Source organism: Myodes glareolus, chromosome X (assembly GCF_982192425.1).
Source record: "Myodes glareolus chromosome X, mMyoGla1.1, whole genome shotgun sequence".
In the NCBI taxonomy this organism is placed as follows: Eukaryota; Metazoa; Chordata; class Mammalia; order Rodentia; family Cricetidae; genus Myodes; species Myodes glareolus.
In genome coordinates, this window is record NC_142053.1 from 1,490,391 (window position 1) to 1,516,332 (window position 25,942).

Consider the following 25,942-nt stretch of genomic DNA (forward strand, 5'->3'; position numbering starts at 1 on the left):
GGTCTACAGAGTGAGTTCCAGGACAGGCTCCAAAGCTACACAAAGAAACCCTGTCTCGAAAATCCCCCCCCAAAAAAGAACATACATGTAAATGTAAATACCTATACATACAGGCAAAGATAGTAGTAATGGCCACACAACACTGTGAATATAACTTATACCATTTAATTGTACATTTTAAATGGTAAAGGGCTGGTAAGGCATATGCATGTCAAAGCCATAAATTCAATCCCTAGTATTCACACACACATGCACGTGCGCACACACACACACACACACACACACACACACACACAGAGAGAGAGAGAGAGAGAGAGCCTTAGAGGAAAAAAAAGAGCATATGCCTTTTATTCCAGCACTCAAAAGGCAGATATCTGTAAATTTGAGGCCAACTTGGTCTATATAGAGAGTTCCAGGGTAGCCATGGTTACATAGTGAGACCTTGTGTAAACAAAATAAAACATAGTGAGACAAAAGACCTGGGACTGACTCTCAGGCTTCTGATGCCTACCATTCTTGTGGTGACTCTGTGGAATGGGAAATTGACCCTAGACCTACAAGGAGATTTAAATTTCCTCTGCCTGCTCTAAGCAAGGTACAAACCTTGTTTTCTAAGCACCACTAATCTGGCAGATACTTGGGTGACCTATCAGTTTGAGGATATTAGCAGCTGGCAGCTTCTCCTGAGCCCTACTGAGGAGGACATTGTGCCCAAGGTTTGATGCCAGAAGTACATGAGGCCACCAAACTCAGTGACAAAACACAAACACAACCCCCTAACTACAGAAGGCTGCTAAAACAGATGGCCTTGACCATGGTAAGGATTGTCAGCCAATATGGAAACTACTATATTCTTTATAGATTCTTTTTTGGTTTGTTTTATATTCATTTTGTTATTATTACTATTTTATCTTTTTTCTTTACTCAATATTTTCTTTTAAAAAATGTAATTAGTGTGTGTGTGTGTGTGTGTGTGTGTGTGTGTGTAGGAGGAAGTCAGAGAAGTGTCAGATCCCCTGAAGCTGGAGTTACAGGCAGTTGTGAGCAGCCTGATATGAGTGTTGAGAATCAAACTCTGGTATTCTGTAAGAACAGTTATGTGCTCTTAACCACTGAGCCATCTGTACACCACATGCAAGCCTAATGCCTGAGGAGGTCAGATTAAGTCATCAGATCCCCTGGAACTGAAGTTACAGATGGTTGTGTGGGTACTGTAAAAATGAACCTGAGTCCTCTGAAAAAAACAACAAAATAGTCTTAACCACTGACTCTTTTTTCTTTTTTTTGGAGTGGGGATTCAAGACAGGGCTTCTCTGTATAGACCTGACTGTCCTGGAACTAGCTCTATAAACCACAGAGGTCCAACTGCCTCTGCCTCCCTAGTGTTGGGATTAAAGGCCTGTGCCACCACCACCACCCAACAGTTTTATTTTTTTGTTTTTTGAAGATAGGTTTTCATGCAGTTCAGGCTGACTACAAACTCCTAGCTGATACTGTCTTTGAATTCCTGATCTTCCTGACTCTACTTTCCAAATGCTGGGATTAAAGGTGTCAGCTAGCACACCTGGCTTCATTCCCATCATTTTTTTGAGACAAGGTCTAATGAAGTTCAGGCTGACCTCGAACTTGATAAAAGGCTGAGAATGCCTTAAACTCTTGATCCTCCTGCCTCCACCTCCCAAGTGCTGAGATTACAGTACCCAAGACGAAAACGCTATGTTTAACCAAAACAGCGCTTCTGTAAACTTTTTCTATATTTTGGAGCATTACCTAAGTGGGGTAGAGTTCCTGTAAATCATTGGGTCAAAGGACAGGAATGTTGTTTTACTTTTGTCCAGCTGCTGACCGAGAAGACAGATTAATCCAGATGAAAGGAGCGTCTCAGCTGCCCTGGCACTCTAGGTAGCAGAGACAAAAAGCTCAAGCATAAAGATGGATGGTAACATTCCAGACATCCGCTCACTGAGTGATACATAAAACAGAAAGAACACTCTTGGAAAAAATACACACATATACACAAAGCAGAAAGACAGCAACCAACGGCTCACCCTCTAGGACTCAGGCTTTGTTTTACCTCCATATGTGCTTCTGGACTTCCCATGTTTTTAAAGAACACATGTCAACCTTACGTCATTATCTGTGTCCCCAGATCCATCCTCTTACCAGCCATGAGAGCTCCAATCTCAAGACACAAGCAGAGTTTCAGCTCACCAAACGTAGAAATGGAAGATCTCCCACTGAAGACAATGTGTGGAGGTAGCGGGGGAGTTGGCTATGGTGGTTTGCGCCTATAACCCCGGCATGAACTATAGGGTATGGTACCAATTTAAAAAAAAAAAGTGTAGAGGAGATTCATCTGGCAGCAATGACTCAGGCTCTTTCTAGGAAGCTAGGAGGTTCTGCTTGAGCTCAAACAGCAGAGAAACAGCTTCCCCAGGCACCTCCCACCTAGCCTCTTGGTGAAGAGGGAGGAGGCGGGTCTGGAGGTGGAGCATACGTGAGGAACTGAGGCCCCACAGCGCAGCCTACGGGCCTATGGCGGAGCGGCGCCTAAGGGCTGTGGCCCTCCCTGGGCCGCCATTGTCGCGCCTGTCAAGCTTGTCTACGTGACTCGTTTGCTTCACCTCGCCGGCCGAACAAGACCACTGGGAAATTCCCTGATCCGGTCTGCGTCTCCCTACACCCAGGCAACGTCCTTGGCGCCGGGTCTCTGTCACCAGCCTCGAGAGGACGGACCCGAGCCCCGGGCCTAGCACGGGAGGAGAGAACAATTGCTACATTCCAGTCCTGGAGGCTTCTGATAGCCAGACTGTGAGCCCTGACGGGTTCCCAAGGCCCTGCTGGCTAGGCAGTGGTGCTTCTCCCAGCGTTCATGAGAAACTGAGCCTAATCTGGTGTCTAGAGGAACAAGTTGTAGCACCGATCGCGCCCAGCACAGACTTGCCTCTTCCCCACCACCCAAACCTACTCTCCTGCTTCATTCCTCCCAGATCCCACGGTCCCCAAACAGTGCACCTGCCGGAGGTCCCAACCCAGCGGGAGAAGTGGACATGAGGTTGGCAGGTGGGTGGCTTCCACAGCGAACGGAAGAGTCTAGGTGTCCTAGTGGCTGTGTCAGGACGGGCCCGGGTAGTCACTGGTTTGTTACTAATGGATGATTGTGCACAAACACTTATTTTATGTGCAAATTCTTTCACCTCTTAGGATTTCAGCTTCCCAAACTATAAGTCAAGGATTGATATTTAGTCAATTGACCCAACTCAAATAACAGGCCAGATGCTTTTTGGAAAATGACTTGTGAGGAAAAGGTTCCAGAGAATCTAGTGGCTGGGTCGGGAGGGGTGGAGAGTAGAAGCAAAGAGATGTGGACTTAGAAGAGAATTGACGTAGGTGCCTGTGAGGTTGGATATGATCCAAGTGGCCGCCCTGCTGTCAGCTGGACAACTAAGATGAAGATGCCTTGTGGGGATGAAAATGGTTCGTGGAAGGGCTGATTGGGATAAGAGTAGAATTTGAGAACTGGTAAGGTAGCACAACTTCATGGATAAATTCTGGTAAGGGTAGTAAAGAACTGACTGGGAGGATGTGGATTCAAGACAGATCAAGACTAGAGCCAGAAAATAACGTGTCATTGTCACATGATGTTTAACTTGATAACTGTGGTAGATGAAATCTCCCATAAACAGAATATGCAGTCAAGAGAAGGCAGTCTGAAAAAGAATAGCTTTTAAGGGGAGAGTAATCAAAGATGACCTAACCAAAAAAGAGGAAGTCCCAAAGAATGTGGTATCCTAGAAGCTAGCAGTGAAATATTTGCATCAGGATGGCTAGGGCAGTCCACCAAGATGTTGAGAAAGAGCAGACAGACAATCAGAAATGTGACATGAAAGTCATGGATGGTCTGGTTTGGAAGGTCATTTGTTTGCTGTTGTGGTGGCAAGACTAGTTTGGTAGAATTTTGGGAGAGAGTGAGGGGTGAGATGATAGAAATTACAATGTAGATGACTTTTTATGTGTATGCTGGGGGGGTGGAACCCAGGGTCACATGCACACTGGACAAAAGCTCTACCACAGAGCTATATCCCCAGCCAGAGTATAAAGTTTTAAAGAATTTGGTGGGGAAGTGGAAGGTGGGAAGTCAGAAAATGAGATTTTTCTTGAAGGAGCTCTGTTTCATCTTTATCTTATTAAGTTAGGACCTTTTAATAATCTGAAAGTGAGACAGAAAGAAGGAAGGAGCCTTAGCATAACATACCTAAGACAGGAGAGAACTTTATGGATCTTGAAGCAAGTAGGAGAACTGGTCTTTATTTTTTTTAAATATTTATTTATTTATTATGTATAGTGTTCTGCCTGCATGTATGCCTGCAGGCCTGAAGAGGGCAGTAGATCTCATTACAGATGGTTGTGAGCTACCATATGGTTGCTGGGATTTGAACTCAGAACCTCTAGGAAGAGCAGTCAAGTGCTTTAGCTGCTGAGCCATCTCTCCAGCCCTGAGAACTGGTCTTTAAAAGGAATATCGATCCTCCATCAGAACAAGAGGAAAGGAGAGGCAGATGGTTGCGTTGTAAATACAGACAGTTTCAGAGGCAAGATGCTGAACTTGGTGATATGGAACCTATTTAGAGCTTGAGTTCTAAAAGGTTACTCCAAACCTGCTGGGGAGAACCAAACAGAGCAACCTCAACATTTGAACTCACTTTCTTCCCTCCACAAGGAGGGAGTTCAAGTCTCCTTCTTAGGTCTGGTGGGTATCAATGGGTTCTCCACCTTCTAATTCTGCCATAACTTGTTCCCAAGTAGAAGGGGAGATCTGGTCGTGTAAGGCAGTGGGTCATTGCTGTGTTTGTTCACTGGTATCTGAGATGGACCTGCCCTGTGTCTACCCTGCCTACAGGCCCCCTGCGCATCGTGGCCCTGATCATCACTATGGGTCTCACCTGGATCCTAGTCACCATCCTCCTGGGTGGTCCTGGTGGTGGCCTTCCTCGAATTCAGCAATTCTTCACCAGTGAGTGTGGGGACCCTCTTACCTCACTACACAGGTTACAATATGAAGTGTGATGGTTGGGTTGTCCATTCCCTTCTTGAATAACTTCTTTTTGCTGCCCTCAGCCTATCTTCTAACACAAATGCAGCCTTGTTGTCCCTACCAACTGACCTAGAGAGCAACACCCCCTAATTGCAATCCAATATTGAGTAGAAATTGATAGAGTGAGAGTAAACATTGATCATCTTGGACTTTCTGCTGGGCTCTGACATATACAAGGGATTCTGCATCTTAGTACCAAGTCACCTAAGCACTACTTATAATTCAAATTCATCCTTTTCCTGGAGTAGGCAGTTTTATATCAGGGCATCATTGAGACTTGAGCGGGGAACTTGCCAAGTGTAGCCTGATTTGGCCCCAAGTCTGTGATCCTGGCTGCTCTGCTATGTAGGCTCCTGGAGACCTCCATGCTAACAGAAACAACCCTCTGTATCCACAGGCCCAGAGAATTCAGTGACAGCAGGTAAGCTTTCCTGTCCCTTCCCTGTCCCCTCCTGTGCCTGCATATCATACTGCCTTTTGTGACACCCCTGTCTGCTGCCAGCCTGACCACCAGGACTTCTTGTTGTCCATCTGACCCTCCAGCCACTAGCTGTCATAGCTTTCTGTTCTGTGAACCTAGTAAATAAGCTATCTACCATCAATCAAGGCTAGAGAAGCAAGCATAGAAAAAACGACTCCCATTCTAAATGGGAGACACTGGAGAAAGGAAGTAGGGCACTCATGCTTCTAAGCAAATCCTAAACATAGCAGGACAAGGCAATTTTTCTAGATTTTAAAGTTCTAAAAAGAAATGTCTATGTTCAGATACTCTGCTTCTAGGCCCACTGAAGTGACCCCATCCTCTGAAATGGGAGATAGTGTCGCCCTCTGGACTCTCTTTGGCCTCTTCATTCCTGGCCCTATATTCAGAATCTTCCTTCTTTCTTTCCTTCCTCCCCGCCTTCCTTGTTTCTTTCCTTCCATGTTTCCTTCCCTTCTTGCTTCCATCCTTATATTCTTCTTGTCTTTGTCATTTTCATAGACTGATAGTGTTTCTGTTTGTATAAACTTCTAACAGACTGGCCTTGAACTTAACTATGTAGCTCTCAAACTCTCGGTGATCCTCCTGTGTTACCCTATCAAATGCTGGAATTACGGGTTTGGACTGCTTTCTCGGTTTTTATACTATAATTAGGCTAACATTTTCTTTCTTCCCTTCTTTTTTTGTGACAGGACTTAATGAATCCGAGACTATCATTAAATTCACTATATAGCCAAGAGTAACCTTAAATTCTTGATCTTTCTGCCTCCATCTCCCAAGTGCTAGGATTTATTTTCAGTCTTCATGTTCTAGCTCCTTCATGATCGATAGTTCTTTCCCCAACTGCTCTGTCTGCTCTCATTTTACAATGAACAGCAGCAAGCCAAAAAAAAAAATCCCCATTATAGAGATAATACCTTTACCACTGTTTGAGAGTCTCCTCTGCTAAATATACAGAACAATTGACACTTTATAACAAGGATGACCTTTCCTCCCATGCCCAGTTAATGGCTTCTTCAACTTCCTTCTAAGATCTCACCAAAAGAGGTGTAATATTCATGTTCCTATCAATACTTTGTTTAAGATTATGCAAGTGAAAGATTCAACAAAAGAATCTTTCTCTATTGCTTTTTTTCCTGAGCTTGCACCAAAACTGTGTTTACTATCCATTTTGCTAAATCTGTTTTAATATAAAGACTTACTATGTAGCCCAGAATAGCCTTGAAATCATGATTCTCCTACCTCAGTCTTCCCAGTGGTGGGATTAAAGATATGCAATAGCATATCTGGCTTCACTCTGTATTCCTATTAGCAGGTTGTTGTTTTTTAAAGCAGTATAGACTCTTTCTACTATATACCTCAAAACTCTTCATCCTTTGTCCACTCAACCCAGTGGCAAATCCACTTCCACATTCTTGGGTATTTGTGTTATTTGTTTATAACCCCCCAATTCCTGGCACCAAAAGGTGTATTAGCTTCCTGAAGCTGCCCTAAGAAAAGTAGCGCCTTAAACAAACTAAAATTTACTTTGTTACAATTCTGGAAGCCAAGAGTAGGGATGAAAGTATCAGTAGGGCTGTGCTCCCACTAAAAGCTCCTGGTAAGGGTCTTTCTGTGCCTCTGCAGATCCTAGAAGCCTTCTACGTGCCTCATCTTGTAGTTGCACCACTCTGACATTTGCCTGTACTGTCTCACAGCATTTCCTTCTGTGTGGTTTTATTTCTTCTCTTATAAGGACACCAGTCACACTGCATTAAGGGCTCAACATAATCCAGTATAACCTGAACATAGCTCACCTGTCTTAAAGACTGTTTCCAAGCAAGACAACATTCTGAGTACCTAGGAATTCAGACTCCAGAATATTTTATAGGGTCATAATTTGAGCCATTATAGAGATCATCCCCACCCTCATCCTGAAGAAATCCAGAGGCTCGTAGAGCCCCCATGCTCCACCCACCTACCTCAGCTCATCTACTTTGGTCTGACTGTGTGTCTCATCCATGGAACTTCCACCCTGACTTTCTGGACCTCTGCTTTTTTCTGGTTGCATAAGGGTTCCCAGCCAACTCTCAACCCCCATTCACTTTTCCTACCAGTAGCAAAAAAAAAAGCCTTATTCTTGGTGTCCCTACACCCTTGCCAACTTACTACTTGGAAGCATCCCCAGCTTTGGGTATGAGCCCCACCCACCTCCTTCCCCAGTTCCATGCACTATGGCTGCTTCTTCAGCCCTATGGCTTGTCCTGACCTCCACCCTCAGATCTTAGGTGACACCAGGGCCAGGCACATGGGTCACATCTGCTATCATTACTCAGAACCAAGGGCCAGGAAGTACAAGTGCGGCCTGCCCCAGCCATGTCCTGAGGAGCACCTGGCCTTTCGCATAGTCAGCGGGGCTGCCAATGTCATCGGGCCCAAGATCTGCCTCGAGGACAAGATGTGAGCATATGGGCTGGGAAGTGGGAGGGGAACTTGAGGCCATGTCTGCAAGGGCCAAGGGCTAAGGGCTATATGAGGAAGAGATATCTGATATGACCACAAAAGATCTTCTACCCCCCTGCTAGGCTCATGAGCAGCATCAAGGACAATGTGGGCCGTGGGCTGAACATTGCCCTGGTGAATGGTAAGTCCCCCATGTTGTGGGGTCAGCGTTCAGACCATGGAAGCAGATTCATGCTATGGCCCGCCCCCTTCACTCCATCACTCCCTATGCAGGTGCAGGTGACTTCTGGGTACTCCCAGGGAGGCTTGGGGGAAAAAAATCTATGCCACCCAAAAGCTCTACAAAGGAAGTTACCCAGTGAATAAAAGCATGATAGTAGTGGTGGATGCATAGCACCTCATGCCAGAGGCTCCAGGGGCTGTAGCTCTGTGAATGAAAGGATGACAGGGCATGTTTGAAGCTTCTGAAAGAGCTACCACCTTCCATGTTTGAGCCTGGGCAAGGGGCTGAAGCAGTAAGGTAGCATGTCTCAGACAGTTTGCTTAGCAGATCTTCCTCTTCTTATAACAGGAGTCAGTGGTGAGCTCCTGGAAGCCAGAGCCTTTGACATGTGGGCTGGAGGTGAGTGGCCACCACAACATCCTATTATATATTTTCTCCCTGAAGCCCTGCCCTCTGTATCTTTGCGTTCTTAGAGCTTTGGTTTCACAAAATATAGGGGATAGGGGATCTCTGTCTGGAGTCTATGTTTTGTGACCAGATGGCCATAGCTTCTTTACCAGTTTGTCTGTGCTCATACTGGTAGCCCTTAATGTGGAATAGCCCTTGCCCAGTCCCTACATTGTTTTCTTCATTAGAAGAATATTTTTGGTGGGGAAGGGCTGCTCAGTGGAACCTAAAGCTCCATTGTCCGTGGGCCCATCTCCAACAGATGTTAATGATCTCTTGAAGTTCATCCGGCCACTGCATGAAGGTACCCTAGTGTTTGTGGCATCCTATGATGATCCAGCTACCAAGTAAGTAACTGCCAAGTCCAGCTTCAGTGTTGTCCCAGTACAGTTACAGTCCCAAGTTCATATTTCTTCTTACTGTGTGACAGGATGAATGAAGAGACCAGGAAGCTTTTTTCTGAGCTGGGCAGCAGGAACGCCAAGGAGCTAGCCTTCCGTGACAGCTGGGTGTTTGTGGGAGCCAAAGGTGTACAAAACAAGAGCCCCTTTGAGCAGGTACAGCAGATAACCCGGGGCTTCTGTCTTCTAGCCCTGGTAACCTTGCCACCCCTTCTCTTTACACCAAAGCTTCCCTGAATACATATTTCAACCTAAAGAGTCTTTAAAAGTCAGAATGCCCACTGATTATAACTAAGAAATCTTTTTCACAGATGTCTTCAGGATGCTCAGTTCAGGGATATAGCTCATTTATGGTAGGTGTTTGAACAGCATACATGAGGCCCTACATTCAGTACTTAGCATTATATAAAACTGGGCATGGGGACACACCTATAATACCAGCACTGTGGAGGTAAATGCAAAAGAATCAGAAGTTCAAGATTACCTTTGGTCATACAGTGAATTTGAGGCCAGCCTGGGCTACATGAGATACTGTCTCAGATTTAAAGAAAAAAAAAAGATGCTCATTACCATCCTAGCTTTGTCACAACCTGGTTTCCCAATTTATGCTACACCCTTCTTTCTCAATCTTCCATGGGTTCTCTCTTAGGCTACACCAGTCAAACGTTGTGCTAGGGGTTGCTAAAGAGGGGAGGGCCCCTGGTATCATCCTTACCTAAGAAGGCTCCCAGCAAAAAGTCTTAGGTAGGCCCCCAAGTCCTGCTCTCAACAAATACAAATTTCTCCATAGCTGTGGTTGACAAAAACAAAAGACAAAAAAACAAACAAAAAACTTCAAGCTCATGCTCTCCAAGACCCTTCACCCCAAACTCAGCAGCAGCTTCCAGCATTTCCCTGAAGCCAGGGCCACATGGACTCCCTCCAGCCCACAAGGCTCACAGTCCTGGTGTATATCAGGCCCATGGTCCATCCCCAGTTCACTTGTGAGAGAACAAACCACTACAGCCATCCCATTTTCCCTGCATGAAGGGAAGGGCACAAGATTGAAGAGTACCCTGATGATTGGCCCCTGAGGGCTAGGTCATAACTTCCTATTAACCCCTACAGCATGTGAAGAACAGTAAGCACACCAACAAATATGAGGGCTGGCCAGAGGCCCTGGAGATGGAAGGCTGTATCCCTCGAAGGAGCATGGCGGGCTAGCACAGCAGAGCCCTGGGACCAGACTGAAGGAGGCAGCATGGCACCAGTATAGGGTGGAGGCCTTGCCCCATGCCCAGGCATGAGGCTCCCCCACCCCAACACATCAGGGCTCAAAAGTGACTTCAAGGTGATGAGAGCTGCAGGGCTGGGCCATTTTACTTTGTCACAGAGCTTAGGTAGCTGTGTTCTTGTTTTCCTAAAGCTGATCCCACAGTCAGTTCCACCCAGCCCCTTCCTCTGCCCCTCCTGTGTCATCTTCTATTTCTTGAGTGCCCCCCAGAGGCAAGGGTCTTCGGTGCTTGCTCCTTTCACTGGAGCAGCCAGTGGGTAGGTTAAGACATCTTCCAGAACCTCTCCCTCCCAGAGGCACTGCCCTGCCATTCAACCCTGTTTTCAGTGTGATTCTTTTTAAGTAAGCCATATCAGAGTTTAATCAGATCACTTCTGCAAACCTGAATGGAGGACTGGCCTTTGGTATCCAAGTAGCTGGAGTCCAATCAAAGTTCCTCATAAAGTATATGATAATATGCAGATTGTCAGAGAGCTCACCTTCTAAACAACCTATTTGTTAATAAACGAATCAATTTCAGTGGAATAAAATGCATTCAGATGTTGTCCTCAGTGGAGAGTCAAAGATGGTATTGTCCTTTGTGTATGGAGGGGACAGATGAGTCCCAGAGGATCAACCAATATATTGCTCTTGGAGCTTGAACAAACAACCTTTGTCAACAGACCCTGCAGCTCAGAAGTGACTCAAATAGGAGGCAGAATGGCATCATCCATTGCCTTGATTAGAGAGATGGTTCTGTACTCTGGAAACCAAGGAAACTCACCAACTCTTACTAGCCCAGTGTGAGTCTGCAGGGAGAAAGATGGGAATTAAAACCGGTACAGGCACTAAAATATCAACTCCAGGAGTGCAGAAGCAACCTGGTTCCAAAATGGAGAAAACACTATTTGGACTTCCTAGATGGGAGACATCAAGGCATAGTAATTTGAGGAGCCCATAAGGAATCCCTGAGGTGGCCATGCCAGAGGTGATAAACTTAGAAGTCCTACTGTGGCAACCTGCTTTCCAAGCCTTCAGCCCATCACTGTTAAGTACTGTGTCTCAAGAAAAAATGGTAAGAACAGACAGGCCTTAAGAAAGGAGAGTAGGACTGGGTGTAGTAGTATGCATCTATTCTAACACTTAGGAAGTGAAATGCGGTAAAATTAAAATTAAACCATGGCTACTTAGCAAATTCCAGGACAGCCTGGGTTACATGTATGAGGTGCTGCATCCAAAAAGGGGGTGGGGGCTGGAGGAGCTCAATTATATAGATAAAGGCACTTGCTGCCAAACCTGGTGATCCCCAGAACCCATGGTAGAAGGAGAGAACCAACTCCTGCAAGTTGTCCTGCAAGTGTAGGCACATACATGCACATACACTAAATAAGTAAATGTGAAGAGAGATAAAGGAAAAGGAATGGAAATATTCAGTAGCAGGCATATGCTAGTTTAGAAGTGTGGAGTGCCAAGGAGGAGAGGCATGCCAGGAAAGAAAGAATTGTGTATCCAAGACTAAAAGGGGCAAGCAAGAAAGTCAGCAGGGCTCAGCTCCTTATCTCAGATATAGTGATGATAACAGTTAACACCCAGCCTTCTAAGTCTGTACCAAACTCTGTCTCTGTCTCTGTTTCTCTGTTGAGATTGAAAGCAGAAGCCACCAGGTCCAGCATTAGTTACTTGTTTTGTTGTTTTGAGAAGGGTCTCACTATGTGGCCCTGGCAATGATCTCACAATGATCTACTTGTTTCTGTCCCCCAAGTCCTAGGATGAAAGGCATGTGCCACCACATTCCACTGCTTTTATTTGTTGGTTTGTTCAAATGGCCTGGAACTCAGAATTAGGTGCAGCAGACTAACCAGTAAGCTCCATTTATCCACCTATATCTGCCTCCCCAGTACCACCCCCACACCAAAATATTTATCTCTTGAATCTTCTATTACGGAAAGTTTCAAACATCTCAAAGAATAGAGAATAATATAAATCCAGTACACCTTTCACTTGCTCCACAATGTAGCCAGTATTGCCTCAGCTACACTTAAAAGGCTCCCAGTGGAGATCAAAAAAGTTTTGGCTTATTCATTCAAGATTTTAGTTTTAAAGCTGAGCAGTGTAGGTGCATGCATTTAATCCCAACACTGAGGAGGCAGAGGCAGGTGGCTCTCCGTGGGTTCAAGACCAGCCTGGACTACAGAGGAAGTTCCAGGATAGCCAAAGATACAGAGAAACCCCATCTCAAAAAAAAAAAAAAGAAATAAAAAAATTAGATTTAAACAACTTACTTACATGGCTCACACAACACTAGGAAGTCTGGTCATTATTGTCAATGTACAAAAAAGATAAAGGTCACCTAGAGGTTAGGAACCAGATGAGTAGGCTCCTTAGGTTAGCAGCTTACTCCCAGGTGAAGCAGAATTTCACTGAATGTGCTTACTATGATGCTGGAAGGACAGAGACTTTCCTGTGCCTCCCAGACAATTGTCTTTTTGTTTGTATGTGTTTATCTGTGAGTCTGTGCGTCTGTCACCATTTGTGAAGGTATTTATTGTCAAGAGGACAACTTGTGAAAATGGGTTCTGTCCTTCCACCATATGGGTCCTCCCAGGGATCAAACTCAGGTCATCAGGCTTGGTGGCTTTATCCACTGAGCCACCCCACTGGCCTCCACCTTGTTTTTTAAGACAGTCTCTCATTGGCTTGGAACTCATCAAGTAAGCTAGACTGGCTTGCCAGTGAGCCGCAGGGATCCTTCTGTCTTTACCTCCCCAGCATTGGAATTACAAGCATTACCACCATGTTTTGTAGATTGAATTTAGGTCCTCATGCTTACAAGCATTTTACAAACCTAACTATCCTCCAGGCCCAATCTCTGTTCAGTTGTTTTATAAATATTAACTAACTGCCTGTGTTGAGCAGTCACTGCTGCTCAATAGGAAGAGAGCCACAGATAGGGCAACACAATTTATCTCCCATTTGATCCAACACAGGCTAGAAAGCTGATAGTGGGGAGCACTGTGTAAATTACTTCCCAAAAGTTTCAGGACAACTTTGAAGGCTAACTCTCCTTAGTTGAGACTGGGTTATGGGTTTGTCCTACCACCAACCTAACTGGCTATATACATCAGAGCATACCCTAGAAGTCTGTATTAGGGTCTCCCACATGTTCCAAGAGTGTTGGTGGGACAGTTATGCAGATAAAACAAGATGTTGCAAGCTGATGCTAGCTGAACAAAACAACTGTTGTTATTATATTTCCTACAAGTATTGAATGCACCTTGCACATATATGTGTAGATGCCTTCCTTATCTGACTGGAGAATGGAATATAAGCTGCCTCTCAGAGTCACTCCTGTGGTCCTGTTGCACATTTCAGAAGGTCTCTCATCTGATGTTGTCCCAACTCTTACTATTGTTTTTTCTATCTGTTCTCTGATCCAGATGACTTCTCTTTTGGAACTTGATGTTCTTACCTAATATAAATAGCTCTTCCTTATTATCTTCTGAGGTAAATTATTAATTCCCAAAGCAAACTTCAAATATTTTCTTGCCTCTCTGTCCCCTTTCCTGCAAACAAGGCTGCCAAATTCTTCATGTTAGACATCCCAACACTCCCTCTGGCTTTTCGGAGAAGGCTGAAATGGCTAATGATAACAAGGAGAAATCTTCTGACCAGTCTTCTTACAAAATTTTCTCCCCTGATTCCACCACATAGCAGTAATTGGTGGCTCTCAGGTGACCAGGCCCAGGTGAGTTCCACTCAACAACATGATTCCACCAAGGACACAACTCTTAAAATTTTCTTCCCGGCTTCTTTCAGCTGATCCATCTCTCTCTGTGGCCAACTTACTTCATCTTCAGATGGACACATTGCCCTTTCCAAACTGGATCTTCAGCCCAAGAGTATGACAAACCCAGCCCTCTCACATGTCCTGACTTTAATACTGACTTCTTCCAGCAGTACCTCTCAAACCCATTTGAGACAGACAGTATCAACATTCTGAAATACCAAATATACATACAGTGGTGTGCTTACTGATCCTCCGAGGATAAACAACCTAGCATTAGGGCTTCAAAATATTAGTTTTATTTTGTTTCTTATTTTATTTTTTATTTGTGTGTGTGTGTGTGTGTGTGTGTGTGTGTGTGTGAGAGAGAGAGAGAGAGAGAGAGAGAGGGAGAGAGAGATTAAAAAAATAATAAAGCTTATCCTCTACCATACTTAGGAGCAGTCATATTTTTGAAGCCCTAATGCTAGGTTGTTTATCCTCAGAGAATCAGTAAACACACCACTGTGTGTGTATTTGTTATCTCAGAAGCAGGAACAGGGACATCTGGGAGAGTCCAGATGTCCAGACTGAATTGTGCCATGTGGAGAGAGGGGGAGGGGAAGAGAAAGGGGAAGGGATCAGGTACGGCAGCTAGGAGGCCCTTATGTACAAAGAGAACTGGCAACCAAAATGGTTGGATTATATAGGGAAGAGCAGCTTAGCCCCATAGGCTGGAGAATTTCAGGGTAGGGGTTGGGTTATGCCAACCAGGAGGGCCCTGTAACAGGCAGGGACTGGGAGATGCAGAGAGAATCTGTGAACAGTTATGCTTTGATGTGTTAAATAGGCACCTCAGCCATGTGTCCTGTGTGTGTTTGTGTGTGTGTGTGTGTGTGTGTGTGTGTGTGTGTGTGTTACATGCCCATGTGTGCATGCTATGTTAAGGCGAGAGAGGTAGGGGGAACATGAGGTCTCTTCCTCTATCATTCTCTGCATTATTCCTTTAAGACATTTTCATATTCAGATTCAGGTCTCTCACTGAATCTAAAGTTTACTGTTTTTGTTGGGCTGGCTGGCCAGCAAGCTCCTGGAACCCATCTGTCTCCACCCACAGTAACTCTGGGGTTAAAAGCACATGCAGCAATCTGGATTTTTACAAGAGTATTGGGATTCAAATTTATGTCCTTACTATATAGAAAGTGCTCTTACCCACTGAACCATCTCACCAGTTTTTTGGGACAAGGTCTCACTCTACAATAATGGCCTAGCTCACTATTTTTTAAGCTGACCTCAAGCCCCTCCCTCTGTGCTAGAATGTGTGTGAACGCCCATTCCCAGCTGCAACTGTTTGTAATCATTCACACATCAAACCCTTAGAGCGGTGGTTCTCAACCTTCCTAATGCTGCAACCTCTTTTATTTTCTGAGACAGTGTTTCTCTGTATAGCCCTGACTGTCCTGGATCTCACTCTGTAGAGCAGGCTGGCCTAGAACTCACAGGGATCCACCTGTTTCTGTCTCCCGAGTGCTGGGATTCAAGGCATGCAACCTCTTAATACAATCCCTCATGTCATGGCGACTCTCGATCATAGTTATTTCATTGCTACTTCATAACTGTATTTTTGTTGCTGTTATGTAAATATCTGATATGAAGATGGTCTTAGGTGACCCCTGTGAAAGGGTCATTTGACCCCCAAAGGGTTTGCAACCTACAGGTAGAGAACCGCTGCCTTAGAGCATGTATACCCCCTAACATATATACATACGTGTATGTAATATATATGTACTAATTTGAATTTTATAAAACACACAATATAGGACTGTAGAAGTAGGAAGAGTGCTTACTGCTCTTCCAGAGGACCTGGGTTCAGTTCCCAGAATCCCCGTGGCAGCTCAAAATATATAACTCAAATTCTAGGAGATCCAACTCCCTCTGACCTCCAAGCATTCCTGTGCACACATGGTACACATAAACTTATGCAAGCACACACACACAAACACACATAAAAAATATTTTTAAAAATACACTTCAAAATTGTTTTACCATCATTTTCATAGCTGTGGATGTAGGTCAGTTGGAATGCATTCCTAGCATGAACAAGGCACTGAATTAAATTCTCAGCACCATATAAATTGGTTTTGGTGTTGTGATGATGCAAGCAGAAAGACTCAAAGTTCAAGGTCATCTCAGCTACCTTAGGAGTTTGAGGTCAGCTCTGAGATTCTGTCTCATAAAAAAACAAACAAATAAACAAATAAATAAATTAGTCTAGCTTTTTAGGGAAAATGCCAAATGGCAGATGACGCTGGTGCAACAAGAACGCCCAGGGACGTAGGGGTCTAGGATTAGGAAGCTACACTGGCTTCCATAGAGTATTTGGCAGTGGTTTTAGGCGTCGTGGTCATGGTCGAGGCCACGACCATGGTCAGTGCTTGTGAAGGTAAAGCCAAAGATAAAGAGTATTTTCCTATCAAAGATGAAGAATGTTTCCCCATCAGTAAGCTGGGCCTTCTGGTCAAGGATATGAAGATCAAGACCCTGGAAAAGATAAATCTACCTCTTCTCCCTGCCCCATTAAGTAATCTGAGATTATTGACTTTTTCTTGGGTGCATCCCTAAAGGATGAGGATCTAAAGGTCATCCCAGTGCAGAAAGACTCCGGCTAGCCAGTGGATCAGTTTCAAGGCTTGTGTCACTATTATGGACTACAATGGTTATGTTGGTCTTGGTGTTAAGATCTCCAAGGAGGTAGCCACTGCCATCCGAGGGGCCATTATCTTGGTCAAGCTTTCCATTGTCCTTGTGTAGAGAGGCTACTGGGGGAATAAGATTGACAAGCCCCACACTGTTACATGCAAGGTTTGGTTGACAGGCTGCTTGGCTCTGTGTTGGTGCATCTCATCCCTTCACCCAGAGGCACTGGTATAGTCTCTGCTTCTGTGCCCAAGAAGCTGTTGCTGATGGACAGTATTGATGACTGCTACACATCAGCCAGGAACTGCACTGACACCCTGGGCAACTTTGCCAAGGGCACCTTTGATGCCATCTCCATGACCTACCTGACCCTATTCTCTAGAAAGAGACTGTGTTCACCAAGTCTCCTTATCAGGAATTCACTGACCATCTTGTGACCTGCACAAGAGTCTCTGTACAGAGGACCCATGCTCCAGCTATGACCACCACAAAAGGGTTTTTTGTTGTTGACTTTTGTTGTTTTGTTGTTTAGAGACAGGGTTTCTCTGTGTATAATGGTTTTTATACAAGAAAAAAATGAAGTAAATCAAGTCTTTTTTTAAAAAAAAGTCTAAACATGGCTGCTCCCACAGTGATTCTATGGAACTGCATACAAGTGGCAGTTAGCTTATTGCTTTTATCAGAAAAAATTCCTCAGATGGTAACATCAAGTGAGCTAAGAAAGGTTTGCTCGACTTGTCCATACACTAAAGTACATTTGACAGAGAGGCTGGCTCGCATAGAGTTATGAGTTGGGTTCAGTTTTTCTTTTATTCCCCCTGAGACAGGGTTTCTTTGTGTGGCCTTGGCCGTGCTAGAACTCACTCTGTAGACCAGGCTAGCCTCGAACTCAAAGAGATCTGCCTGCCTCTGTCTCCCTTGAGTGCTGGTATTAAAGATGTATACTATCCCCACAAACTGGGTTGTTTTCTTCACAAGAACTTCAGAATACACTACAACGGAAAAATCATATTATTGATGGAATGAAGCTTTATGTACAAGCTTAGAGACCAAAGCTTTGCACCAAGATCAAACATCTATGAAGAGAGATTTCTGAGTCTAAAACATTAAATAAATGTAACTGAGAATAGAATTTAAAATGTATTTATGTTCTCAGATTTGTTATTTTTAAATTATGTGTGTGTGTGTCTTTGTAGGGGTATGTACACATGATTGCAGGTGATTTCAAAGTCCAGACGAGGGCATCAGATCTCCTGCAGCTGGAGTTACATGCCAGGTGTGGGTACTGGGAATCAAATTGAGGTCCTCTGCAAGAACAGTACATGCTTTTAACCATTGAACCATCTCTATCTAGCTGCAAGATAAATGTATATTTAATACTATTATTATTATTATTGTGGTTTTTGAGACGGGTTTTTCTGTGTAATCATGGCTGTCATGGAACACTATACATCAGGCTGGCCTCAAACTCACAGAGATCGCCTGTCTCTGCCTCCCAAGTGATGGGATTAAAGGCATGTGCCACCGCACCTGGCAAGTCTCACTTAAAAATAATAATAATAACAAAGTTTATTTTGTACGCTTGGAAAACAGAAGCATACAAAATAAAGAAGCACTTGGGAGGCAGAGGCAGGTGAATCTCTGTGAGTTTGAGGCCAACCTGACCTACAGTGTTTCATGACAGCCAGGATTACACAGAAAAACCCTGTCTCAGAAATCATAATGTTAATAATAGTACTAAATATACATTTATCTGGCAGCTGGAGAGAGGTGGTTCAATGGTTAAGAGCATGTACTGTTCTTGCTGGGACGGCAGTTAACAGAACCACCTGCATACAAATCACCTTTCTTTTTAAAGATTTTATTTTTATTTTATGTGTATGAATTTTGTTTACCTGCATATTTGATGGGCAGAGGCCAGAAGAGGGTATCAAATCCCCCGGAACTGTAGTTACAGGTGGTTGTGAGCTAAGTCGGTGATGGAGAATAGAAGTTCTCTACAAAAGTTGTAAGAGCTCCTAACCACCGAGCCATTGCTTCAACCCACACATCACCTTTAATTCAATATTTGTTCACTATTGTCTGACATCCTTTCTACACCTTACCACACCACCCACTTTTTTCCCCAAGCACGTAACTACACGATGTAACTACCGCACGGCACGCCGAACAGCGCGGACTCAGGAAGTCAGGTCTCACGTGGTCTCCTGTTCGTCGCTCCCAGAAACGTCACATCCTGTGGGAACCCGACCTGCGCCTTCAGGAGGTGAGGGCCTCTGTAAGAGGGCGGAGTCCTAGCACGCGGGTGGAGCCTCTGTGGGGCGGAGCCTGTGGGGGCGGGACGAGGTCCAGGCGGGACGCTCTTGCCCGCATCTGCTGGCCCAGACGCCGCTTGTGCGGAGCTCTGTGGCCGCGGAAGCAGGTGAGAGACTTCGACCGGGAAGGGGATGACGGGAGGTGGCTTATGGCTCTGACCGCAGTCCGTGATCACCTGCTCGGGCCAGGCCCAGCGTGAGACCTTGCGGGAGCCGGAGTGACGTGAAGGCTCTCCTGAACCCAAGACTGACTGCGGGGTTGTGAGCCCTTCCTAACTTCTCCAAACACCTGACAACCCTCGGACTCCCAGATGCGGAGGAGGCCTGGTCATCACTGCCAGATATCCTAACCCCCAACACTTGGCTGCTGTGGAAAAAGCTTCCGGACAGGATTGCTTTCTCAGCTTTGGAGTATATTTACCGTAACTCATCCATCCCCTCCATCAGCAGAGGTGTAGGATAGAGGCCAAATCCCTCTTGCAGTGACTCAGGTTCACCATTCCTACTGGAAGGATGGGGTATGGGTGAATGGCCCTTAACCTCTCCCTTAACTGGTTCACACCACTCTGATGCCTACATCTTTTCCTCCCCACTTGACTTGTTACCCTACTCTGTTTTCTGCCTCCCTCTTCATCGGTGAGACACAGGGCTGAACCAGGGCCCCCAGGTTAAGTGATCCATACTCTTAAGTCAGCAAAGGCCATATAGATGGAGGTCTGGGGCCAAAGACTGATCAGGATCCAGAGAACTTAAAAGCACCTGGCAAGCCATAATGTAAAACCTGCTGTGTCCACTGCCATCTAGTTGCCCCAGTTCTAGCAGGTAATACTAGGGTAATAACTATCTAGTTAAGAAATGGAAGGAGGCAGACCCCTCCTTTTACCCTAAGTTACTCCACCCTTAGAAATACTCAGGTTCCACTGTAAGTTTAAATTTCTAGTAGGTTGCTCACACTTTTATCCCAACATTTGGGTGTAATCAGAGACTGCTCTTTTCGTTTCCCAGCCACTAAGACCCAAATAATCACACAGAAACTATACTCTATATTTTCCCAGCCTGGCTACATTCTGCCCTGCCCTAGGCCGAAGTAGCTTCTTTATTAATCAATGGTAATAAGACATATTCATAGCATACAGAGGGGAATCCCACATCATTTTGGGAGGCAGAGGCAGGTAGATCTTTGACTTCCAGCCCACTCTACAAGGTGAATTCCAAGCCAGCTGAGGCTCTGTCTCAACAACAAAAAGTCTCTGGTAGGGCTGAATATGGTAACTTACACCTTTTAATTCCAGCACTTAGAGACAGAGACAGGCATATCTCTGTGTGTTTAAGGCCAGCCTAGTGTACATAGTGAGTTGCAGGCCAACCAGGACTACATATAGAGACCCTGGAAGGGGAATGTATGCCAGAAGTCTCTGAGCAGAGGTTTTCGAATATAGAAGTAGCCTTGAGAGTTCAAATTCTGAATCTGGGGAGCTTTAACAAGAAGTTACCTTGTGAATATCTAACCCAGTACTACTGTAACTTTCTTGAGAAGTAGGGATGTGCTTCTCACAAGGGCTCCCATCTCATTAGTATAGGAGGGCAGGTAGGACAGGACATGTAGCCACAGCAGTGGTTTACCCAACTCCATGTCAGTAGCAAACATGACCCCCTGCAGACATTGGTTCAGTAAATCACATACTGCCCATGTCACTTTGTCACCACTTTGTAGCTGGCAAATGGCATTCAGATTCCTCTATTCTATTTTAGAACCTGGATCTGGTACAAGGCAATGTTCACATCAGCACCCTTTTTTTCTTCATTTTTGGAGACAGGGTTTCTCTGTGTAACCCTGAGACTCGATTGTAGTCCAGGCTGGCCTCAAACTTACAGAGATCCGTCTGCCTCTGCCTCCTGAGTGCTGGGATTAAAGGTATAAACCACCATGCCCCTCTCCCATTGGCACGTTTTGTTCTCCTTTTACTAGTCTCCTTGTCTTCTCCAGGAAGCCATTTTTTTTATTTGATTTGCTTTGTTTGGAAACGGAGTATCAAGTCCTTCAAGCTGCCCTGGAACTGGCTATATAACTGAAGGGTGATCTTGAACTGATTGTCTTGCCTCTACTTCCCAAGTGCTAGGATGACAACAGTGAGCCACAATACCTAGCCCCTCCAGGAAGCAGTTTAGTTCATTCCTACAGTGCTATTATAGCATCTTGATAGTGTGAAATAGACTAGTGGTGACAGGGTTAGAGATTGCTCTCCTAAAACCCTCAGTACTAGAACATCTCTAAAAGGTCACCATAGTAGGCAAGTCCAGAGAATTGGCAGACTGAGTGGGGTTTCCTATATGTAGGTGACCCCTCTTGAGGGCTGAGAAGCTTGAGGCAGCTCTGCTGGAGCAGGAGATGGGTGCAAGGACCAGTACTATCCCAAAACTAGAAGTAAAAGGTTCTCTGAGAGCCCCATGCTCCTGAGCTTGCAGTTTCTCCTCTCATAAGCTATTTTTTTTTTTTTGCCCCTTCTCTTTTCAGAGAAAGTCGTGATATCAAAGAAGACCGCACAGGACCAGGACCTTCCTATGGGCCCTTCTCAGGATATTCCAATAGCACAAGCAAGGGTGTTCCTCTAAGACAAAAAGAGCCACGATCCTTTGAGAAGTGCCATGGTGGTCAGGAGAAGCAGAGGTAGCTCCCAACAGTTGCCTAGCCTGGGAGGACAGGGTGGTTGTACAAGTCTCCTAGGTATGCTCGGAACTGCCCTGCTGCTCATCAGCCTGCCATGGGGGGCCCAAGTGATGGCCAGTGTCAACCTCAGCACTGCTCTGGGCCACTCTGTGCCACTGACCGGTGGTCACTATTTGAGCATTGGGGATGGTTCAGTGACAGAGTTTGAGTTCCCTGAAAAGAGTGAGGGTATCATTGTGATCTCTAGCCAATACTCGGGACAGGCCAATGGGACAGGCCTCAGCCCCACACTGAGAGTTATATCCCTGGACACAGAGGTACTAACCATCAAGAATGTGAGTGCCATAACCTGGGGCAGTGGGGGTGGCTTTGTGGTGAGCATCCACTCAGGTCTGGCTGGGCTGGCCCCACTCCACCTCCAGCTCATGGACTTCCATGAGGCCCCACCCTTGCTGATTGAAGAACGAAAAGATTTCTGCATCAGGGTGTCACCTACTGAAGATATCCCTTCTACCCTCAACCCCAACTTGGGCCACTTCTCAGAGAACCCAATTCTGTACCTGCTCCTGCCTCTTATCTTTGTCAACAAGTGTTCATTTGGGTGCAAAGTGGAACTTGAAGTTTTGAAGGAGCTTCTACAGAGCCCCCAACCCATGTTGTTGGGCCTCTTGGGCCAGTTTCTGGTCATGCCCTTCTATGCTTTCCTGATGGCCAAAGTCTTCATGCTACCCAAGGCCTTGGCTCTGGGTCTCATCATTACCTGCTCATCACCTGGTGGTGGGGGAAGCTACCTTTTCAGTCTCCTCCTTGGAGGAGATGTCACCCTGGCCATCTCCATGACTTTCATCTCAACAGTAGCTGCCACGGGTTTCCTGCCACTCTCATCAGCTGTCTACAGCCGTCTTCTCAGCATTCATGAAACACTCCACGTGCCCATCTCCAAGATACTGGGAACCCTGCTGTTCATCGCCATTCCCATAGCAGCAGGTGTGGTGATCAAGTCTAAGCTCCCCAAGTTCTCAGAGCTGCTGCTACAGGTCATCAAGCCCTTCAGCTTTGTACTTCTCTTAGGTGGCCTATTCCTGGCCTATCACATGGGGGTCTTCATCTTAGTGGGAGTCAGGTTACCCATCGTACTGGTGGGCTTCACAGTGCCCCTGGTTGGCCTCTTGGTGGGCTACAGTCTGGCCATGTGCCTGAAGCTGCCAGTGGCCCAGAGGCGGACAGTCAGCATTGAGGTAGGGGTTCAAAACAGCCTGCTAGCCTTAGCCATGCTGCAGCTGTCTCTGCGCCGCCTTCAAGCAGACTATGCTTCTCAGGCCCCCTTCATTGTGGCACTGAGTGGTACCTCCGAGATGCTGGCTTTGGTTATTGGCCAGTTCATCTACAGCAGCTTGTTTCCTGTTCCCTGAGGACCCTGACTGAAGTTTTCTAACCCCAGTCCCCATACTTCATCCACTCTCCCCACAGTTCTTGTGTACCAAAGGCCTTTAGTTCTCATGCACTATGCATTCAAACAAATCCAGGCTTATTTTTTTGTTACTTTCTTTTCAGCTTTCAGTGCCAAAGAGGCCATGCTGAGTTAGAAATATATTTCAATAAAAGACAAAAGCAAGCTTGGGTCTATTCCCGTCTTTGCCCCTTGGAGCCTATGAATGGGGATAGGAAGTGTGTCTGGACTGGTATGGGCCAGGATGGTGAACAGGCTTGGTGATCCTGCAGAGTCTACTCTCTCCTCGCTCCCTGTCTTGCACATGGTAGACAAGTGTTGTACCTTTGAGCTGTATCCCCAGATCTACAAAAGCTTTTCTCTATCAGCCCTCCCCAACAGGGCAGACCTCTCTGTTCTATGAGTGAGGAGATAAAAGGCCTAGGTTCACTACTACTACAGTCAGGATATTTTTGCAGCCAGACTAGAAAGGAAGAAGTAGAAAGCCTCAGGCTATGGCAGGTAGGACTGGATCATTTCTGTATCTGAGAGACATCACAAGTCTGCACTGACTTGGTCCACCAGCAGCGTAGGAATTTGCTCTGGCCAGGCCTTGCGTGAAGCTGACATCCTGGTCCTTCTAGTTACAGCTTCCAAGTGAAGCAAGCCTGACCCTGCAGGTTCCTCGCTTCGATCCCAGGGAGCGGAATACCCCCACTTCCCTGCGCCAAAGCCAGTGAAGGCTTGTAGGCCGAGGTGGGGGGCAGGGAGGCAGACTCTACCCCAGGCTCCAGCAGGCTCGAAGGCCTGGAGGCGGGACTGAAGAACATGGGCGGGAGCCACGCGGCGGGCACGCCCCTTTCACGGCTTCCGGCGGGCGGTTCCGGCGCGCGCCCGGGGCGGCGGCGCGCGGCAGGGAACCGTTGGGGTTGGCATTGGCCCTAGTGGACGCGGCTGTGGACACCATGCAGCTGACTGTGAAGGCGCTCCAGGGTCGGGAGTGCAGCCTACAGGTAAGGTCACCCCTGCAGGCTGCTGCACTCACACACTCTCAGGCGGGGGAGGTCGGGAGAGCTGACCTCAGGAGGGGGCACAAGGGCTTCGTCACCAGGGAATTCGGGCTAAACCCTTGTCTCTCCACCTCGGCCCGGTCAGGTGCCGGAGGACGAGCTAGTGTCTACACTGAAGCACCTGGTCTCGGATAAGCTGAACGTCCCTGTGCGCCAGCAACGTCTGCTGTTCAAGGGCAAGGCCCTAGCAGGTAACTAGGGAAAGAAACCATCCAGGGACCCCCACAGGAAGTTGGAAGCTGGGGGACGGGATGTACAAGCCAGTGTAATGAATTAGGGCACTGGCTGCCATTGGACCTCAGAAAAGTAATTGAGCCACCACCACCCCACCACCCCATAGCCAGATATGCAGTAGTGCTTCACTCTGGCTGGCTGTGGCAAGATTGCTCTCTGGCCACCCCCACAGCAGTGAGGAAGGAACCCCACCAATCTCTCTTTGGCAGATGAGAAACGACTGTCAGATTACAACATCGGGCCCAATTCTAAGCTCAACCTAGTCGTTAAACCTTTGGAGAAGGTGCTACTAGAAGAAGGGTCTGCCCACAGACTGGTCGACTCCCCACCCCCACCCCTCTGGCAGCTGATCTCCAAAGTCCTGGCCCGTCACTTCAGTGTAGCAGATGCCAGCAGGGTCCTGGAACAACTACAGAGGGTGAGGAGAGTAATGCTGGACCTCCAGTCTTAATGCTTCTCCTGTTCTAGCATACTCTTTTCAACTGGCGCTCCCTGAACCCACCTGCTCTTCTCTCCTCAGGATTATGACAGGTCCCTGAGCCGCCTAACACTGGATGACATCGAACGTTTGGCCAGCCGCTTTCTACACCCTGAAGTAACTGAGGCTATGGAAAAGGGGTTCTCCAAATAGCATTCTGGGATTGGGGGGAGAAATTCCAGGTCAAGCCACAGCTGCATGTTGCATTAAATGTGTTCTCATGTCGCAGTTTGGCTCATAGTGATAATAATAGCTGGTATGTACCCAGCTCTTGCTAGGTGCTAGGCACTACTCAAAGTACTTGGCCTGAATTCTCTTCTGCCTCCCACAGGACAGTTGAGGCTGCACTGTAGAGACACCTAGCAATGGCTTGGGACAGCCAGAGTCCAAGTCTAGCCAGTCTTAGAAGTGCCTCTGTAGGAGAAAGAGTATGCTGTTTTGAGGGATGGGCCTTACCATTCCCATTTAGCCCACTCAGCATACATCCTCAAATAACTCCCTCAGGAAGCCACTAGTCCCTGTCACTTGCCCTCTAGTGTATCTGGCATAGCCCTTGGCAAATCTCCATAGGAAGCCAAGTGGTAGCCATCCAGGGCCCCTCTGCTGCAGCAGCCAGTGTGCTTTTGATATATGACACAGTTAGGAGCTGGAGGATCAGAAAGATACCCCAGCTCTGTTGTATGACTTGAGTCAAGTTTCTGTGCCACTTTGGTCCCCAAGCATTGAATCTGTTCAATGATGGCCACTCATCTGACCTGAATAAGTTTCCTTCCCCCTTTGCCAGCTCAAAGTGGGAGTCTCTGCTCTCATCACCTGCATAGTTCCACCTTGTGTTCAGTAAGCAAACTGAAGCCAAGCATGGGCCACAGATGGAGTATCCTGGGCCTTCATGACATAGCTCTTCTTGGGGTCACCCTATCTGCTTGGCTCCTCCTGGAAGTGGGTCT

At 46.4% G+C, this 25,942-nt stretch overlaps 4 protein-coding genes and 1 pseudogene across 5 annotated transcripts in view; 4 read left to right on the forward strand and 1 right to left on the reverse strand.

The window, feature by feature from the left end:
- Positions 1–2,423, reverse strand: part of Ikbkg (inhibitor of nuclear factor kappa B kinase regulatory subunit gamma) — a 107,231-nt gene extending 104,808 nt beyond the window's left edge. The window contains exon 1 of the mRNA XM_085685128.2: positions 2,164–2,423. The gene's annotated coding sequence lies outside the window, so the exon portion shown is untranslated. The remainder of the gene's footprint in view (positions 1–2,163) is intronic.
- An 83-nt stretch (positions 2,424–2,506) lies between these two features.
- On the forward strand, positions 2,507–10,913 carry Fam3a (FAM3 metabolism regulating signaling molecule A). Of its 2 annotated transcripts, XM_048457670.3 has the most exons (10): positions 2,507–3,063; positions 4,901–5,014; positions 5,493–5,516; positions 7,892–8,015; positions 8,141–8,199; positions 8,590–8,640; positions 8,951–9,035; positions 9,119–9,245; positions 9,401–9,442; positions 10,197–10,913. In XM_048457670.3, the coding sequence occupies exons 1-10, from the start codon at positions 3,051–3,053 to the stop codon at positions 10,290–10,292; spliced, it is 735 nt and encodes a 244-aa protein (XP_048313627.1). In that variant the 5' UTR covers positions 2,507–3,050; the 3' UTR covers positions 10,293–10,913. The 2 variants fall into 2 exon arrangements, with proteins under 2 accessions (XP_048313627.1, XP_048313628.1); XM_048457671.2 differs by lacking the exon at positions 9,401–9,442 and having other exon boundaries at positions 2,509–3,063.
- Positions 10,914–11,051: 138 nt separating this feature from the next.
- LOC148117192 (small ribosomal subunit protein uS5 pseudogene) lies at positions 11,052–18,183 on the forward strand (annotated as a pseudogene).
- A 938-nt stretch (positions 18,184–19,121) lies between these two features.
- On the forward strand, positions 19,122–23,399 carry Slc10a3 (solute carrier family 10 member 3). Its single transcript, XM_048457658.3, has 2 exons — positions 19,122–19,223; positions 21,632–23,399. The coding sequence occupies exon 2, from the start codon at positions 21,763–21,765 to the stop codon at positions 23,194–23,196; it is 1,434 nt and encodes a 477-aa protein (XP_048313615.1). The 5' UTR covers positions 19,122–19,223; positions 21,632–21,762; the 3' UTR covers positions 23,197–23,399.
- A 672-nt stretch (positions 23,400–24,071) lies between these two features.
- On the forward strand, positions 24,072–25,223 carry Ubl4a (ubiquitin like 4A). The gene is made up of 4 exons (XM_048457568.2): positions 24,072–24,226; positions 24,369–24,474; positions 24,727–24,935; positions 25,038–25,223. The coding sequence occupies exons 1-4, from the start codon at positions 24,179–24,181 to the stop codon at positions 25,146–25,148; spliced, it is 474 nt and encodes a 157-aa protein (XP_048313525.1). The 5' UTR covers positions 24,072–24,178; the 3' UTR covers positions 25,149–25,223.
- Positions 25,224–25,942: the final 719 nt, after the last annotated feature.

Coding starts and splice junctions, on each gene's coding strand:
- Fam3a (XM_048457670.3), top strand. Junction 5,015..5,492: donor AATTCAGCAATTCTTCACCA/GTGAGTGTGGGG, acceptor CTGTATCCACAG/GCCCAGAGAATTCAGTGACA. Junction 5,517..7,891: donor AGAGAATTCAGTGACAGCAG/GTAAGCTTTCCT, acceptor ATCATTACTCAG/AACCAAGGGCCAGGAAGTAC.
- Slc10a3 (XM_048457658.3), top strand. CDS start 21,763: ATGGTGGTCAGGAGAAGCAGAGGTAGCTCCCAACAGTTGCCTAGCCTG.
- Ubl4a (XM_048457568.2), top strand. CDS start 24,179: ATGCAGCTGACTGTGAAGGCGCTCCAGGGTCGGGAGTGCAGCCTACAG. Junction 24,227..24,368: donor GTCGGGAGTGCAGCCTACAG/GTAAGGTCACCC, acceptor CGGCCCGGTCAG/GTGCCGGAGGACGAGCTAGT. Junction 24,475..24,726: donor CAAGGGCAAGGCCCTAGCAG/GTAACTAGGGAA, acceptor TCTCTTTGGCAG/ATGAGAAACGACTGTCAGAT.